Source organism: Engraulis encrasicolus, chromosome 18 (genome assembly GCF_034702125.1).
Source record: "Engraulis encrasicolus isolate BLACKSEA-1 chromosome 18, IST_EnEncr_1.0, whole genome shotgun sequence".
NCBI classification, from domain to species: domain Eukaryota; kingdom Metazoa; phylum Chordata; class Actinopteri; order Clupeiformes; family Engraulidae; genus Engraulis; species Engraulis encrasicolus.
Genome location: NC_085874.1, coordinates 1005994 through 1024634, shown reverse-complemented (window position 1 = coordinate 1024634; position 18641 = coordinate 1005994). Strand labels below are relative to the sequence as shown.

Genomic DNA, 18641 nt, shown 5'->3' with positions numbered 1-18641 from the left:
GGCTGTCACTTTTGGCTCTTTGTCAATTTTTTTTTGGTCAAATTTTCAAAATCGTCAGAGAGCCTTAAAGTGAATGGGCAGCATGAATTCTGGAAATAAACAACTAGGAGGGACCAGGCGTCGTCGCAGGGCTACCCAGGGGGGCGGGCAGCAACGGCAAGGCGTCAGGAGCTGGATTGGCAGTACGGGGTGCCAGGTCGCCGTGGATAGACCGGGGGAATCTGATCATTGCGGACGGGGAGGAACCGCCGCAGGAATCTCCGGTTACGAAGAGAGACTTTGCCCGACCCATCAGTCTTGACTACGTACTGATCATGTTGGTGCACCTCAACAACGCGGCCTGTTCTTTCCCACTTGTTGGGGTGAAGACCTGTCTGGTTCTGCATAAGGACGAAGTCCCCCACTTTCAGGGGTGGAAGGCGTTTGGTGTGCTCGGCCCAATTTTCAGCCGTGCGGATGTGGCGTTTGCGGAGGGCCTCCTCTCTCGCCGTCAGAGTCTCACGCCATGTTGCATGGGGCCTGTACTTGCCGGGGGGGGATAGGGATGAAGTCCCGTATAGGCCGTCCAAAGAGACACATCGCAGAAGAGATTTTCGTGTCAGGGTCGGGCATGTTGCGATAATGTAGTATCGCCCTTTGCACAGAGTCAGTGTCTATTTCCCCCTTCGGGCCCGTGTTGTCCGTAATGAGACGCTTCATAGTCTTAACGCCAATCTTGGCACGGCAGTTGCTGTGGGGGAAGGCCACGGAAGAGAGTCGGTGGTGCATGCCCCATCTGTGCAGGAAAGACCTGGTGTCCGCTGATGTGAACTCAGGCCCCCCATCAGATGCCAGTTCCTCAGGTGTCCCGTAGGTGGCGAAGGCCCGGCGCAAGTGGCATATGAGGACCATGGCGCCACCCGTGAAAAATGGTGCTAATATGACATATAAAAAAGGACTGTATAATGGGCTGATCCAGGGAAAAATAGCAAACTGCACAGGTTGTCCGGTAAGAACAAAAATGGATAATCCCAATGAAAGGACACACACACAAGTTTGAAGGCCTTGAACCATGAACCGTGAAACCGTGGTTTACTAAAATAGAATAAAAATAGAAATACAAAAAGACATAAGTAATCATATATACATAATAATCATAATTAACACAATAAACACGAATGCACAACATTCATGAATAAATGGAAAAACAATATATACAAAATATATACAAGTGAAAAGGAATGATAAATGAGGGGAAACTGCCTAAAGCAGGTTTCCTTAACCACACATAAATGTGTACATGCCTACAGCAAAGTACACAAGTCAACCCAATAAAAACACAGCGAGTGTGTTTTGCAACAGAAAAGGAGCGCGGCTCCTTTAAGAGAGCTGGTCTTGCATTCTGGCGTGCCTACAGCGCACAGAGCACAATCGGTGACGCAGCCCTTTAACTGAACACGGACCTATGTAGCCACTACTCTGCCACAGTAACAGATTACTGCACAAATCTGCACTATGACAAACCCGCGGACATTGAGAAACAGTAAGTGCTATTACAAACATAACATAAACAGAGAGACAACGGAACACAGAAACGGTTAACACATACTCGCGCTGCCGACGCAATGTTGCAATGTAACAACAATCGCGAGTACACACACAACACAGTAACAACACAATAACAGCAACTTACATTCTCAAGGACGCACGGTCGGCACACAGGCTCAGAAATGAGGACGATAGGATCCTGAATCGCCCGAGACACAAAGAGAGAAATGAGAATAGGGAGAAGAGAGAGAGAGAGAGTCGGATCCAACATTAACAATGCGACCATAGTCCTGCATGGAGTCCCCGTTGGTCACTTCTGCGCTGGAGGGCATAAGTCCGACCCCCTAATAAGAGTGTTTTTGGCGCGAAGTCTATGTAAATGAGCTCGTGTCCAGCTCGTGCACGAAAGTCTGCGCCAATCACAGGTGACAATAACATCGTGCGCAGCACTCCTGTGCATGTCCACAAAACGTCACTGGTACAGACACAGACACAGACACAGACTCAGACACCCTGACGCCAGAATTCTGAACACCACCCGTAGACTTGGTGATGATCGGCCAGTTGGAGTAACGGTCCACTATCACGAGGTAGTGAACCCCTCTGTGCATGAAAAAGTCAGCGCATACAGCCTGGAATGGGTAAACAGGCATGACAGGGGGATCGGGGGCGCTGCAGGCTGAGAGGGTGCCATATGGTCACAATGTTCACAGTCACGCCGAGTGGCCAGGATGTCGGCTGACATGCCCGGCCAAAACACAAACGACTCCACGCGGGCTGCCATCATGGAGACGCCCTGGTGAGCGGCGTGTAGGGCACGTAGCACTTTGCTGCGGAGGGAGGGTGATGTGATCACTCTGTCTCCGTACAGAACCACCTCGTCAGCCGACGTGATGTCCTCGTGGTACTGATAGAAGTCACGGATCATTGCTGGCCCGTCCTGGACTCTGGGAAGCCGTCCACCGCCATCTCCTCCAGCGCGTGCATGTCGTCATCACTGCTGGTGGCCTCTCTGATGCGGTCCCATGTCACAGACTGTAGTGGCTCGAGCCCCGCTGTGCACCAGGTCAGGTCGCCAACCTCGTTGTCGTTGACGTCACCCTCGTCGTCGTCCACAGGCTCCGATCGCAGTATGAGAGACACAATGTCAGTGTGTGTGCTGGGTGAGAGGTGGCTTACCATGGCGACGCTGTTGTCCATGAGGACCATGGGCGATGGATGTCGAGTTCCAACCGGTCTGCGCGACATGGCATCAGAGGCCCTGTTCTTCATGCCAGGTATGTGAATCATGCGAAAGCGGTAGCGCAGGGTCTTCTCCTTGAGGTTCCTGAGGCGGGTGTTGGGTATGTCGTCCAGTGCCCTGTCGCCAAGGAGTTTAAGCAGGGGCTTGTGGTCCACGGCTACGATGAGGTCCCTGCAGCCCAGCACGAAGTAGCGCACCTTGTCCAGGGCGTCGGCGACCGCAAGTGCCTCACACTCTACGGGTGCGTATCTGGACTCAGCCGCGTGGGTGAACCTGCTGCCGACTAGGGTCACCTTCCAGCCATCGGTGCAGCAGAAGGGTTTGACTGGCAGGCACGGACAGTGCTTTTAAAACAGCCAGAAGCCGACTCCGTCCTTCGACCAGTCCATGGCAAGGCATGCGGGCTTGGATTTGTCAAAGATGCGAATGCCTCGCTCGATCTCCCGGACGATCGTCATCTTGGATTCACGGAAGACCACCTCCAGCTCCAGGGACCACTCGCAGCACACGCCGTTCTGTAGAAGCTTCCCGAACGGCTGCATGCGCTCGGTCATACTGAAGGCATAGGCCACCTGGTTGACTAGCCCGAACCAGGACCTGACATCGGTGACGTTTTGTGCCCGGGGAAAGTCTCTAATTGCCTCCAGGTAATGACTGCATGGCCGTACATCAGTCATGATAATGGTGAAGCCAGCGAAGTCCACTGTGGGTGAGGCGAAAGTGAATTTCTATGGGTTGAGGACGATGCCATTTCTGCCGCAGACGTCGAGCCATTGTACGGCCTGGAAGTAGAGTCAGCTCGATAGAGTCAGCTCATAGCAGCGTGTCGTCCACGCACTTGATCTTGTTGCCAATGTCCACGACCACCTCGTCATAGCGCCGTGAGTAGCCGTCCCCCGACGCTATGTACCCCTGCGGCGCTGAGAGGTACCGGTACCTCCCCCATGGGGTGATGAACGTCGTCTTGTGCCGGTCGTCCTCGTGCAGCTGGACGCTGTGGTAGTCATTCCAGGCGTCAAACACAGTCTTGTACATCCCGCTGGGCACTTGGCTCGCCAGCTGGAAGGGGGACTGTGTGTGGTGGGTCTCAAGAACAGCGTGCTTGTTCAGGGCTTGGAAGTCAACTGTGTGCCGATGCTTGCCATTCTTCTTTGCGCAGATCACCATGCGGTGGCGTGGCACCATGTCACGGGGGTACCAACAGGCACCTCTTCCAGCACCCCGAGGTGAACATCCTGGTCAAGGCCGACTTTCACCTCACTCTGGGCCACCGGGATAGGGGTGTGGTGGGCTACTGGTGTCGCGTCGTAGTCGAGCATGAGGCGAAGCGGTGGACCAGATATGAGGGTGAGGGCATGTGTTGAAACTGCACTGAGCGTATAGAGCCAGGAGATGTCTCTGCAAGGCTTCCCTGTTCGCCTCCGTGGCCGGCATGGGGAGAGTGTTCGGCTTGGCCGGGGGTTCCGCACGCGGTGGGCAGTTACATGGCTCTGAGGTTGCCAGGTTGACCTCCCCGAGTGTTGGAAATTTTTCTAAGATCATGCCCAGATCCACGCAGACGGCGCCAGAGAGGAAGATGCGGTCTGAGGAGTCAGTGACGTATGCGATCTGGCGCGTCTCCAGCCTCCGGGCGTCGCTGCTGCTGCCGGTGAACCTGACGATGGCGGCCCCAAGGATGCGTATGCCCTTGTTGTTTGCGGCTCTCATGGTCATGGACACAGGGATGAGGTCGTCTGTGCTCAGGCCCAGCTGCTGGGCGACTATGACTCCAGTCAGACAGCTCTGGCAACCCGTGTCAGCCATGGCAGGTAGGGTCACGGCACGGGTGTGTGTCTGAAGGTCGAGGCCCAGCGCCTTGTAGTCTTCACACTCGATGGTGAGGGTGAGGCAGACGTATGGCTGAGGGCTAGACGGGCGTCTCATCCACTTGTCGCACATGTCGTCGTACAGATGGTGGGCCAAGGGCAGTGTGCATACCTTGTTGGCGCTGTCTGTGGTGAGTGTGCAAAGTTTGATGTGTGCTGCAGCCTGCTGTTTGTTGCACACTCCACCAGTCTCATCCGGCGGGGGTGTAGGTGAGCGGCCCCCCAGGCAGACTTTATCGAGGTGGTTTCGGCGGCTGCATTTCCGGCATGTTTTGCCATATGCGGGACATTCGGCACGGCGGGCACGCCACTGCGGCGTCTTGCCGTGGCCCGTTTCACCACAGTAGATGCAGGCCCCCTCAGGCTTCACCTTCGATTTTCTGCCTTTGGGCTCCCCTTAGCGTTACCATTGTGTTTTCTGCACGGACTGCAAGTGCCTTCATAGCTGAGAGAACGTCTTTTTCATCGCTGTCCACAAGGCTTCTGCCTGCTGTGCGGGTGAGGTCTTTTCTCAGGTCTTCCTCGCAGCACTCCAGCAGCTGAGTGACAACATCGGACCCGACCAATTTAGTGCCCCTCTTGTATTCGCCCCAGCGGGTCAGGAAGTATGACCATGTTTCGTCCGTTCCCGCCAATGCGATGGATGGCCGCCTGAGTTTCTCTGCCTTCGGGTTAATGTGTGGCTCTCGGTGGGCTGCAGTGTGTGTGGTCGCGTGGATGTTCAGCATCGATTTGATATGTGTCATGACCAGCCATTCGAATCACTTCATGATGATGGGTGTCAGTGCTACGGGACGGTAGTCGTTGAAGCAGGATGGAGATGACTTCTTTGGCACCGGTATGATGGCGGCTTTGAAGCAGGAGTGGAAAATAGTTGTAGTGAGGTGTTGAAGATGTCAGTGAAGACATGCTTTAGTTCCTCAGCACAGTCCTTCAGCACCCGTCCAGGGATTTTGTCTGGGCCTGTTGCTTTGCATGGGTTGACCCTGGTGAGAGCCCTCTTCACGCTATGAACAGGTAGACACAGTGCTTGGTCGTGTGGCGGTGGAGATGTTTTCTGTAGGTGGGTCTTGTTTTGTTCCTCGAAGCGTGCGAAAAAGCTGTTGAGGTCATTCAGCAGGGATGTGTTGTTTTCGCAGCTCCGAGGTGACGGCTTGTAGTCAGTGATAGCTTGGATGCCCTTCCATAGGCTCCGTGCATCTTTGCTATCACTGAAGTGGGAGGTTATTTCTTGTGTATATTCTTGTTTTGCCTTCCTAATGCCTCGTGACAGGTTGGCCCTTGCTGTTTTTAGGCCCCCTTCATCCCCAGCTCTGAAGGCTATGTCTCTAGCCCTCAGCAGCCTGTGTAACACATTACTGACCAAATGCGGGGGCGCTGTGGCGCAGCGCGCTAAGCTCCCCACTTGGGCTTGCATGCCCATGGGGACCCAGGTTCGAATCCGGCCTGGGTCATGTCCCAACCCTATCTCCCCCATCTCGCTGTCCCACTGATTTCCTGTCACTGTCCTACTGTATCTACTGTCCTATCATCAATAAAGGCACAAAAAGCCCATCAGCATCTCACCAACAATGCGCAGTCTGTCCCCCTCGGGTCTCGAACTCGCCACCTCTTAGTCAACTCATGGATTTGGGTATGGGAGGCACAGCACAATACGGCTGAGCTTAAGGACCAGTTCGATAGTTACTGTATGAGGCTTCGGGAGGGAGATTTACTAACGTTCCACACCACACTCTGGTAGTTGGCCTCCGTTACACTCACCCTCCTAAACCTCACTTCCATCTGGATCACGGCCCCAGTGTAACTGAAGTGTTCCTGTGCAGTCCGTCCCCCTCGGGTCTCAAACTCGCTACCTCCTAGTCAACGCATTGGTTCGGCTATGGGAGGCACAGCACGATAGTGCTGAGCTAAAAGATCAGTCCGATAGCTCAACGCTGCCGATACTGTATGATGCTTCGAGAGGGAGGTTTACTAACGTTCAATGCCACACTCTGCTAGTTGGCCTCCACTACACTTGTCCTAGTTTGTATCGTCCTCAAACTTCCTAGCTTTTGTCTTACTATCATATTTTCCTCTTGCCTTGGTCCTTTTGATGATTACCACAACAGATTCCAAGGCAGATTCCAAAATAGGTAGACTATATTGTGTCGCTTGTCAGTTAAGATCAAACTTCGCAACTTTATTTATTTATCCGGAGGATTTTCGGTGGTATTGTTAGGATGCACGCAGTGGTGTGTCAGACCTCCACGGTCACAAGGTGCATATTATTGGGACATGCAAGAAACATGAGTGCCCAGGACTACATTGGATTCTTTTTTTATAACGAACACAGAAAAAATTACAAAAAAAAAAAACGTACCCCAAACAACTTACCGGCCAAAAGGCTAGTGACTCCATGGACCTCAACCTCAGCACTGGCTCGCCGTAGGGATGTGTGTTAAGTCCTCTGCTGTACACACTGTACACCCACGACTGCTCCCCAGTCTACACTAATAACACCATAGTGAAATTTGCAGATGACACCACAGTAGTTGGACTTATTTCAAATGGAGATGAGTCTGCCTACTGAGATGAAGTAGAGCGCTTGGTGGGGTGGTGCAGAGAGAACAACTTGCTCCTGAAGACAGCAAAGACCAAGGAGCTGGTGGTGGATTTCAGGAGGAATAGGACCATCCAGGCCATCCAGCCTCTTATGATTGAGGGGGTGTGTGTGGAGAGGGTTTCAGACTTCCGTTTCCTGGGAGTTCACATCAGGGAGGACCTGACCTGGGGTGTCAACACCACTGGGCTAGTGAAGAAGGCACAGCAAAGACTTTATTTCCTAAGAATACTTAGGAAAAACAACATCGGTCAGAAGCTGCTTGTGTCCTTCTACCGCTGCTCAGTGGAGAGCATATTGGCATATTGTCTTTGTGTGTGGTTCCCAGGCTGCACTGTGGCACAGAGGAAAGAGCTCCAGGGGGTCATAAAGTCTACAGAGAACATCATTGGCTGCCCTCTTCCATCTTTTGAGGGCCTATCCAGCACCCGCTGCCTAAAAAAGGCCAAGTGCATTCTGAGAGACACATCCCACCCAGGTCACAGTATGTTTGAATTGCTGCCATCGGGCAGGAGATTCAGGTCCATGAAGACAGGGACAAACAGACTGAAAAACACTTTCTATGCAGCGGCCATCACAGAACTGAATTTTGCTTCAAAAGCATAGCTTTTATATACATACCATTCTTTTTATTCCATTTTTATTTTTACTTATTTTTGCTACAACAAGGAATGCACAATTTCATTGTGCTTGTCACAATGACAAATAAAATATATTGTATTGTATTGTATTGTATATAGCCTATGTAATAAAGTGCCAACTAGCCAAAGGCTCCACTTTATTGAACACTTGCTGACTGAACTACAAGGTAGGGGTAGACTGCCCTCCTCGAGACACACACAAGGATTATTGCACCCCTAGAAGAGCGTAGTCCTTCAGATAAGTGGGTGCCTGCCTAAATCTAACCACCTGGTAAATGTGGTCCCTCCTCAAGAGACTGTTCAGAGGGGTACCTGTCTCCGGTGCTGGCAGCTCTGGCTCCGGCTCTGAATCTCAAAGTTCAGGAGGTGCCAGGTCTACTGGTACACTTTCTTCTTGAAAACTATCTTGTCTTCCATACTTTCCTGATCGTAACAAGGACGGATCTGGTCCTGATGTTGTCTTGCCACCTTTCAATCCTGTGTTTTCACCTTCCATGAAACTGTTATCTCGATGAGTACTGCAGGAATCCACTTCTGACCTGAGTATCCTCTCACGTAAACTTGGTCTGATTCTGTGAATACTCTGTCCCGTGCATGCTTATTGTGATATTCTTTCTGTATGGTCTGTTTCTGTCCCACTTTGTCTCCACGTGCAGGGCGAACTAACTCAACCAGACTCCCGAGTCTCCTGTTCATGAGAAGCTCTGCTGGTATCGCACTGACCAGACTAGGCCCGTTGTCGCTGACCAGGACAGCCGGTATTCCAGTGGCAAAGATGCTTCGTAACTTTTCTGTGGTAGTAGCAGATGTTAAGGCCTGCATTAGATGAGCTTCAATGCACCTAGAATAGGCATCAATGGCAATCGGAAACACAAAATCCAGATGCAGTCTCATCCCGTGGTTGGGAGGACCACTCCCAAGCATGTGAAGGTGCTGCAGCTGGAGAGGCTTGGTTGGACTGACAAACGTGACATCTATAGTACACACTGCTGCCTCCAGGTCAGCATGTTAGGCCACCGCACATAGCTCCGAGCTAGCATTTTCACCCTTGAGGCTCCTGAATGGGCCTCATGTAGTTCTTCTTCTATCATGGTCTGTCTTCCTCCTCCATGCTCATTTTGCGTAGGGCTGGAGCTCTGGATTTGTGCATGTTGTAGGCCAAGAGGCTTGCATCATCCACTGCTGTATTCTTGACAGTACAAGATCTCTCCAAGTCCAGTCACGGATCTGCTTGACCTGCAGCGGTGTGCCATTCACGTGTTCCATAAGCGTCACCTCTCCCTCCTGACAGGTGACCTTGGGAGAGCATGGCAGAGTAAGTCTGATGTTTTGCATTCTGATGTTTTGAGCCCTCTTTATACTCCAGTGTGTATTCATAGGCAGCGAGTATCAATGCCCACCTTTGCATTCTGGCAGCTGCTTGCTGTGGGATGCACATGCTCTGGAGGAGGGGTGTATACTGTGGGCTAGTAGGGTGATAATACCCCCTCAAGGAAGACATATGACTGCCCACTCAGCAAAACTAACAGGCTCTAAGATACCTTCATTCTGTAGCCTGGTCAGTTTGGCAGGGGTGTCATACAGGGGGGTAAAGTTGGACTGAGTTACCAGGGCCAAATGCACTGTATAGGGGGCCCACACAGTGTCTGATGTAGGTAGATATATCACTTTGGGGGGGTCGGGGGTGTGCATTAAAGTCGACCACAAATGTCCAGGAGACAATGAGCTCGCACCAGTTTGATCTACTAGCACGCCACGAGCTGAAGTGGGGTGCAGTGCAAACTTATGTAGGGGACAGTGAGCCTACACACACGTGTACACGTGTACTGTACTGTAGTGTACTGTTGGCCAACTGTTCAGCGGTTTGTCCTCGCGGAGGCGGCATGCAGACGAGCATCAACGGGGATGAGCAACTGCAGGAGTTGCCAGGTCCGTCTGCAGTCGCATTGATCGTGCGATAGTTTGACACCATGTGACATGTCACCTTTTCATCGCAACATGACTGAAATTTGGTAAGTTGGCCAAGACATCTAACCATCATGTAACATTTTCATGCAGAATGCATTGCTGTCTGTATACGCATGCAGACGTTGATGGTAAATCGTATGAGCCTAATTTCTAACCAGTCATTCGCCATCAAACACGAGCCCATTAATTAATTAATAAAGGCACGCCCTTTTACTTCCGGTCCATGTGGCCTTAAGTCAAAATACAGTAACTTGAGTGAGAGTGAATGCAGCAAGTCAAGCTAAATCTTGATCCATTTGACATGTGCTCTGGATTTCACGTGATTGCAATGAATTTTAAAGGGACACAGTGTGAGATTTGTAGTTGTTTATTTCCAGAATTCATGCTACCTATTCACTAATGTTACCTTTTTCATGAATAATTACCACCACCATCAAATTCTAAGTATTCATTATGACTGAAAAAATTGCACTTTTCATACATGAAAAGGGGGATCTTCTCCATTGTCTGCCATTTTGAATTTCCAGAAATAGCCATTTTTAGCTGCAAAAATGACTCTACTTGTACCATACTGGAAAATATTTGTTTATTACTTAGTAAACTTTCATTTAAAGATCAAATTTGGCAATAGGCAGCCCAGTTTCAATGAGCCGCATAGTTGCAGTACCTTTTTTGACCATTTCCTGCACAGTGTCCCTTTAAAGATTTGGATTGGTGTAATTTTCGTATGTCGGGTCGGGAGTCGAACCACACATCTAGATCACACATAATGCTGTGCCTCAGAAATGTCTAAGTAAATTCTAGGGGGAGAGGCAAGGTGGATTGGAAAAAAAGTTTGATCAGTCCATTAAAGCCCGGTCAAATTTTTTGACTTCTCGGGCCCCATGAGCCGTCCAGAAGGGGCGGCGACTTAGGCATATGCCACCAGGCCTCCTTGAGAACTGTTTTCCTTGTTGTCACAAATGAGTCTTGCGAAAGGATCATGCAAAATGAATTAGGGCCTTGGCTTGCACATCATGTAGGCTAATGTGTACATTACATTGTAATGCTTAGCCTACAACAGGAGAATTACTCCAACTGACTTAAAGAGTGACTTGAAAGACTGACAAGATATACAGTAAGTAGTAGGATGAAGTAGGCTAAACTGACATGGGTCCTATACTACAAAGCTGGTACATTTTAAGTTATAAGTACATTTTAAGTTAGGAGGTAAATCATCTAATTGAAGAGCCGGGAGACCTCATTTTCTTAAGCCTCTACTGCATGGGCTTGCCATATGGCAATCGTAAACTTTCTCCAGTTTTTCTAATAGAGGGTGCACTATAACCTGTTTATTTGTACTTATTAGTGATAAGACAGCCTTTTACTTTGAAACAAAAAAAACGTCAGGTCACATCATTAAGAAATAAACACAGAAAGCCCTTTTTCATCACCTACTTTGGTGTGTGGAATTCATCGCTCAAGGCCTCCATAAACCAAGGTATTACTAACATTTCAGCCCAAAATATTGTTATAAAAAAATACAAACACTATCTGGAATATGTAAACAGTTATTTTTCTTCATTAAACCAACTTTAGATGCAAAGGTTTTTTTTATGAAATGGTAAAATGTTATTGTTGCCATATGGCAACTTCATGCAGTTATGGAACAACATTGTTGGCCATTCACCCCAATCAACCCCATTGGAATGACTTAGAATTAGATTAGTATGAGATATTTCTTACAATGTTAGTGCCAAATTAATCATTGTACTTATATTTGTAATTTTAGACATGCTTAATGTGAAAATACATTGTAAATGTTGGCAAATAATTGTAAACAACCTTTTCGGAAGCTTTTATGTAAATGTGGGTATGCCTATATACTACCATATTTTGCTATTTTACCAAAAATATTTTCACTAAATACTAAAAATATTTTTTTTATTGATGTCATTTAATGAGTTTTAACATTTGGAAAGTAATATATTGAAGATTTATGAAGGGAAAATTCTCTTTTAAAGGAAAACCCTGATTTTACACAAGATTCCACGACTGCATGAAGTTGCCATTTGGCAACTATTAGCTAAAAACTTTATTATTATTATTATTATATATATAATATATATATATATATATATATATATATATATATATATATATATATATATATATATATATATATATATATATATTTTTTTTTAATTGGACATCTATTATTTAACTCATTTTAACACAAAAAACACTGAAACATTTTTTACACTTTAAAAATAATAATTCATGCAGTAGAGTAAGAAAAGCTCTTGTATTAGATGACTTACCTCTTAACTTCACCTCAACTTATTAGCTTTGTGTGTGTAGGCCCATGAACTGTGCAGCACACATGATGAACAGCAGGCGCGCGCACGCGTGTGTGTCTGTTCTGGAAATATGAATGGGCAAATATCGGACAACAGCATTAGGCCTAATTCATAGTGAGATCTAATTTATTTATTTTTTGCGCTGATTCAACGTTGCTGGCTACTATTCTGATAATGTGTTATAATGCGCTGTATGTTTGTCTGAAACAACAACAACAACGTAATAGCTTTATAATTCGCCCCTTTTGACTCGTTATCATGTGATGGCAAAGGTAACTCAGTTCAACTATCGCGGGACTTGGTGAAAGTTGGTAACACTGCAACTTAGACAGCCAGGCGGAGACTGAGTGCAGTTCCTGCAAAATAATCTTAAAGTCTCTGCGGCAGGGCGTCCACCGCCAGGTGGTATAAAGTCGTCGAAATAATCTAACTTCACGTTCGCTTAAATGTCATTTTCAAATCATATGCTTTTCAATCCTACTACCTAGCCGGAGTAGCAACTCGGATAGCTGGCTACTGGTACGAGAGAAAGCCTACGCAGCGCACGGGATAGATACTGAAAAATAAGACTGTCCCGAGTTGAAGAACAGCAGCTATGGGTGAGTGAATGTGCTAACCATCCCGATTTTTACTACTGTTTTAATTCCGCTGTTTTTTTCCTTTCTTCAAGAGACACCCTGACGATACATTTGCATCAGACTGGCATGATGAGTTCCATAGCAAGTCATCCCGAATCAAAAATGCCATGCAATGTTACTTACAGGCTAGTTAGCATGCTAAGTTTAGCACTGTATATGGTAGCTCATCTAATTAGCGTGAGGTGTCACCGCGGTAGCCATCCAGGTTGCAGTGGCACTGTAGTTTTGCGCCACAGTAGTCCACCGTCAAGATTGTTAAATAATTTAACGAGCTCAACATTATTGTTACTGCAGTGTATAGTTTGTGTCTCATGGTTTAAGAAGAAGTTCGACAACAATGTATGTGTCCCTATATAGACCTAATTTGTTATAAAGTGTTAAGTTAATAAGCTGACGTGACAACTAGGCTATCGTCATTCCTGTTTTGGACATATGTCCCGCTTTTATGTCCCGGATCTTAATGAGCTGTCCAAGGGGGATTTATACTTCTCCTGGCCACTGAATGAAGGATGTCATTGCTTGTAAGCAAAAGGGTCGATTACTGTTGAAATCTGAAGGACTGTTGTCAACCCTATTTGGACTACATATTTCAGGGGTGTGTCAAACTCCAGTTGTCATTGGGCCACTCTTAATCTGGGACGAAGTCGCGGGCCAAACTCAATATTTAGGCCGGCCTACTAAATGAAAAATGTAGCAAACACGCACTTAATTAAGGCAAATGTCACAAGCACTCATTCTCATCAGTTAGTTGAAATGTTCCTGCGCATATTCTGTGTATAGGCTGGGCCTATATGAGGTTGAGGTATTATCTGTCCTGGCTGGGCCTGAATATGCCTTTGAGACATGCTTGTGAGAATTTAGGCCAATAGACAAAATGGTCTTGCAGGGCAAATAAAATTACCCCCAAGGTGGGCCAGATTTGGTCCTCGGGCCTGCGTTTCCCTGACATATTGTGATGTTTTAAAAGATTTAAAATTTTGCCAGGACTACCACACGTTTCCCAAGATCAGGGGGTAAAACGTCCGGCATAATGTCTATTAATGTGATAGGATGGGGCCATTATTGTCATTAATTATTGCTAATGAATTGTCATTACCAGTGTAGTTATGTATGTAACTTAATTATTAAGTGCACTCCAACAGTCCCTCCAGGAATTGGCGATTTGCAACTTTTAGCAACTGAAGTCAATTCCCGTGAATTCCAGGTGGTGTCGCAATTTTAACCAATCACCACGATTTCCCTCAACTTTGACCAATGTTTGGTGACGTGTTGCACTGATGTCACCGAAAGCCCTTGCCCTTATGTGAAGTGAAGTGACTAGAATTTAATGATTTTCGGCAGTGTGCACAAGAAGCGGCATGTTCGTGACTTCCTTCCAACAAAAAAACAGTGAAGGACAGGGTCAAGCAGTTCCCCAATATCCTTCATGAAAGCGGGGGCAAGCTACTTTGTACACTGAATAGCCTAACCTGGTTGTTGAATATAAAAATAACTCAATCCACAAACATTTCGGAACCGCGAGGCACATGACATTTATGGAAATGCAGTCACGGTAGGGACACAATTTGGCCAAACGAAGCAAAGTTTGCCATTCATTCCTGTGAGGGAGGCGAAAGCAAGCAAACGGGAGTGAAGCGAAGCAAAATTATGAAGCCAAGTTCAGTATTATGAAAATGAGGAGCGAATTTCACCTGTGGCGGCCAATCAAGTCAACAACATAACTGTTCCATTCCATTTGATTTGCTGCGACGACCTGATGCCATATTTCTAGCCAAAATTCGAGACATTTTCTATAGGCCAAATCCTGACAGTCAACGGGACGACAGAGTCTGATTGGACGGTGCGTTCTACTCTGCTTTTCACAACAGTCTGCGTGCGAAGACGGATTCTGTCTAAAATCCCCCAGCGCATGTGTTAAATGAGTATACAGTGTGAAAATAATGTAATATCAGTTTCTCCTTGTTGTTTGGTTGTCTGGGGCTCTTGTAAAACCTAGTGCTGGTTAGTGGTGTGGATTGGCACTGCCCTCACGATCCGATTCGATCACGATTCGATTCTATGCGATCCGATTCAATTCTACAATGCATTGCAATGCATTACATTTCTACTGAAAGCAAAACAAATGTTTAATCTGTATCAGTCTGTATCAGTCTGTATCAGTCTTGCAATGTTTTGAAGTGTTTTTATTTAATTTAACATTCATTTGCTCCAGAAATATCCATAGAAGTAATTGAAACTCAAAAAAATTGCCGGATCGATTCTGGAACTTGCCGGATCGATTCTGGATCGTCCATGCCCGCATTAGATTGCATCGCCATATGGATCATTGTTGACACCACTAGTGCTGATGCAGGTTGTGATTAGGTTACTCACATGATTCGCTGTTCTCAGACTGTTTACCATATGAACAGCGTTGTAGAACGGCTTCTGAGGCACACATGCGCCTACAGAGCTCAAGGGTGACAGCTCGTATTTTCAAGGAACACAATTCTTGGTTGCATCTGGCATAACATCCACTGGCAGGTAGCTTGCTAAGCAAGACCCTCTCAGTCTCTCTTTAAAAGGGGGTGTGGCTCGTTGGGCTTACTGACGGGGGCGTGGGGATAATTAGCATACTGCACCGACCGTGTTTTTTGATAATGTGAAAGATCGGGAAATTGGGAAAAATGTCAAATCGGGAAGAAAGCGGGAAATGAGTCCAAATTTAGGGAGTTTCCCCGGGAAATTAGGGATGGATGACGGGTATGGATGATGGATGAGTTGTCGCAGGTGGGCACACTGATGAGGTCGGCTACTTGAGTGAGATCGGCGAGATGTTTTTTACCCCCACAGTGGGTCATGAGAATCCATCGCATGCCGAGGAACAGAGTATACCCCTGCAAATGCACATGCTACAAATTGTGTCTGCACCATCCATTGACATTATAGACTACATCAATCGGATGAATGGCCATTAATGTGCAAGCTTTAAATGACCGAAGTTTGTCACAGTGACAACACGCACTGTCAATAGGCATGCCTATCCGTCAGAATAAAAGCCTAAAAAGTAACACATGTGGTTAGTATTAGTGGTCGACCGATAAGCTTACAGGTTTTTTTAATGGCCGATGCGAAACCAATGTTTTTTTCATCACCCTTGGCCGATACCCGATTTCCGATACCCGATATTTGAGGCCGATATGGGTAAAAAAATGGTTAAAAAATGACAAATATTCCAGGTCTCAAGTTGAAAATAAACATTCCTTTAATATTATCAAATTGAAGTAGAACTTGTAACATTTAAACATCCATTCTAACAATCAAGTAATGTCTGACAATCAAGTAATAAAAAAGTGTTTTGGTGCTTTTAAAAAAACCTGAATGACATAAAATAATAAATATTGCCTATCGGCCAAAACCACACGCTTACTGGCCGATACTGATACATTTGAAATATGCAAATATCGGACCGATATCGGTCTATCCTTAGTTAGTATGACTCGCATATGATTGGTTTGTAGCTTCCAAGCCTTGCTCAGTGCAGTGCTGGTAAAAGCGCAGTTATATCGGATAGGGAAAAAAAGTAACGCTCCGGCTTAAAATGAATTCTCCCATCAAAAATATTTTAACAATTTATTCTGGGTCCCTATCTGGACCGCGGTCCGTTGGTTGCGGACCACGGCCCTAGAATCTCCCCAGGTGACCCACTCCAATTTTCCTGATATCTCAAATAAGGGTACCGTACAATTGAAATAACCCCAAGTATTAGCACCCTACGTCCAACGGTTGAGGACATGAGGACCTCCAAAGTTTAGGTGCCACGCCCATTTTTCAAGCCTGTGAATGAAATACAAACTGTACAAGCACATTTGGACACATCTAGTTTTAATTTGAAGGAAGATACAGGCCTCAAATTAACCATGTGGGCACTTGATGACTGGAACGCCCATTTAGCCCCACTTACAGTAGCACTGTATCAAACATTCTTCATGGGTTCTTCATATTAATCTAGGCCTTCAAGATATATGTCTGTCTATATCTTATCACACTGTCTGTTTTTTCTGCTGCCATCTGCTAGTCAAAAAAGTAGCACAACGTAATATAAGAAAACAAAAGGGTCTGGAAAGTGTACAGTACATATTAATCATGATTTTAACAAGCATTAGGAGTATTTCTAGTTAAAATCATTTTTAACGTGTGACTGTTCAATGCTAAATCATGATGACAGTCCCAAGACGGCCTCTCTGAACTTCTTAATGTTTGTCTGCACTGACAAAGCTGTCAGAGGCAGAGCTAGATCATGATTTATAGAAGTCAAAAGTTGGCTCTGGACATAAAAGTGCCATTTCTTGCACTTTTCAGGGGGTACTTAAAGGGGTAATCCGGTGTGAAATTGGTTAAATGGTGTTAAAACATGATGCTGCGGGCTAAGTTTGGGTGCTTACCTTAACTCCATTCGTGCCTTGCATTGAGAAATCCAGCGCTAGTTAGCCGATGCTAACATAAGGCTTTTGCCGTGGTTCCTCAGGGCATCAAAGTAGCCATCGTTATAAATCTCTACTTTCCACCCATTTACGACGCTCAAAGTTGCCCAAAGCATGGACATGGACACGTTGTTGACATGGAAAACCAGGCATAGAGAACTTTGGTCCACCGTTTGTTTAGAAACAACGCCATTCTTACAGGGTGTTGCATTGTGTCGATATCCAAGTGCAGAGATAGAATCAGCAATATACATACACATCATACTTGTTTGAAGCCAAAAATATGCCCACGTCAAGCAAAGTATAAGCTTAGCGTCTTTTCGGATCTAGCATTAAGTTGTTACTGTTCCATTTCCCCAGGGACAGTGTTGATCAGTGCACAAAAATTACTTGGCTCAAATTTCCACTCATGTCTTTACTTTTCTTAGCGCTTGAACGAATGTGGTGGGCAACCTGAAATAGGGGCTCATTAAAAAATACTGTGTCTTTGACAAAATGCCTCAGTTTAATGCACTTTTTGGATACGCTCAACCGAATTCGATTTAGATAACGAGCTTTCTTTCCATGTCTGGTTAAATTGTTAAGTTAATCACAAACTCCATAACTGAATGACACCTAAAGGTGGACTGTGTAATATTTTTAGTTGTTTGGTTTATTAGTTATTGATACTCATGAAATGATCAAATTTGGCAATAGAGCAGCATAGTTGCAATACCTACTCTGGCCACAATCTTACACGGCACCAGAGGCATAAAATGTTTGACATTGACAATGTTATTTACATGTCAATGAGTGCGTCACGTCACTGTTACGACACTTTTCATGTCATACTTTTGACGCTGGTGTCAAGTCAAGTGTTGCCAAAATATGTATTATGTTGGCATGTGATTCATTAGTAAATGTTCATCTTGCCTCATGTCATGTTGTTTTATCCAAAGTAGAAGTTGTGGTGGAGTATGACTATGAAGCGGCCCACGAGGACGAGCTGACCCTGAAGCCAGGGGAGGTCATCAAGAACGTACGCAGAGTGGAGGAAGAGGGATGGATGGAGGGCGAGCTGAACGGGAAAAGAGGCCTTTTTCCAGACAATTTTGTCAAGGTAAACCAATGTAATTACATTGGGTCATTTTACGTGAAATCAGACACTCTCGAACCCGACCCACACAGATTTTAATACAACTTGGTGTACCTTTTTAGTGGCAAGGTAGAAACCCAGAACCTGCATTTGCAGGAATCTGGCACTAATATTAAGGGATAAACTGACAATGAATATTTGAATTGAGAGGGTAGGACAGTCATGCTTCATTACGTCAGTCAATTTAAGCCACAAAGAGATGGTTTTGATGTTGTTGGAAAGT

General features: G+C 46.3%; 1 protein-coding gene across 3 annotated transcripts in view; it reads left to right on the top strand.

Moving 5' to 3' along the window:
- Positions 1-12492: 12492 nt before the first annotated feature.
- cd2ap (CD2-associated protein) overlaps positions 12493-18641 on the top strand; it is a 40016-nt gene continuing 33867 nt past the window's right edge. For 2 of the 3 annotated variants that reach the window (XM_063222722.1, XM_063222720.1), the window contains exons 1-2: positions 12499-12781; positions 18222-18382. In XM_063222722.1, the coding sequence (XP_063078792.1) occupies positions 12778-12781; positions 18222-18382 (165 nt within the window). In that variant the 5' untranslated portion in view covers positions 12499-12777. Of the gene's footprint in view, positions 12782-18221; positions 18383-18641 lie in introns of all 3 variants that reach the window. The other variant, XM_063222721.1, reaches the window with a different exon arrangement.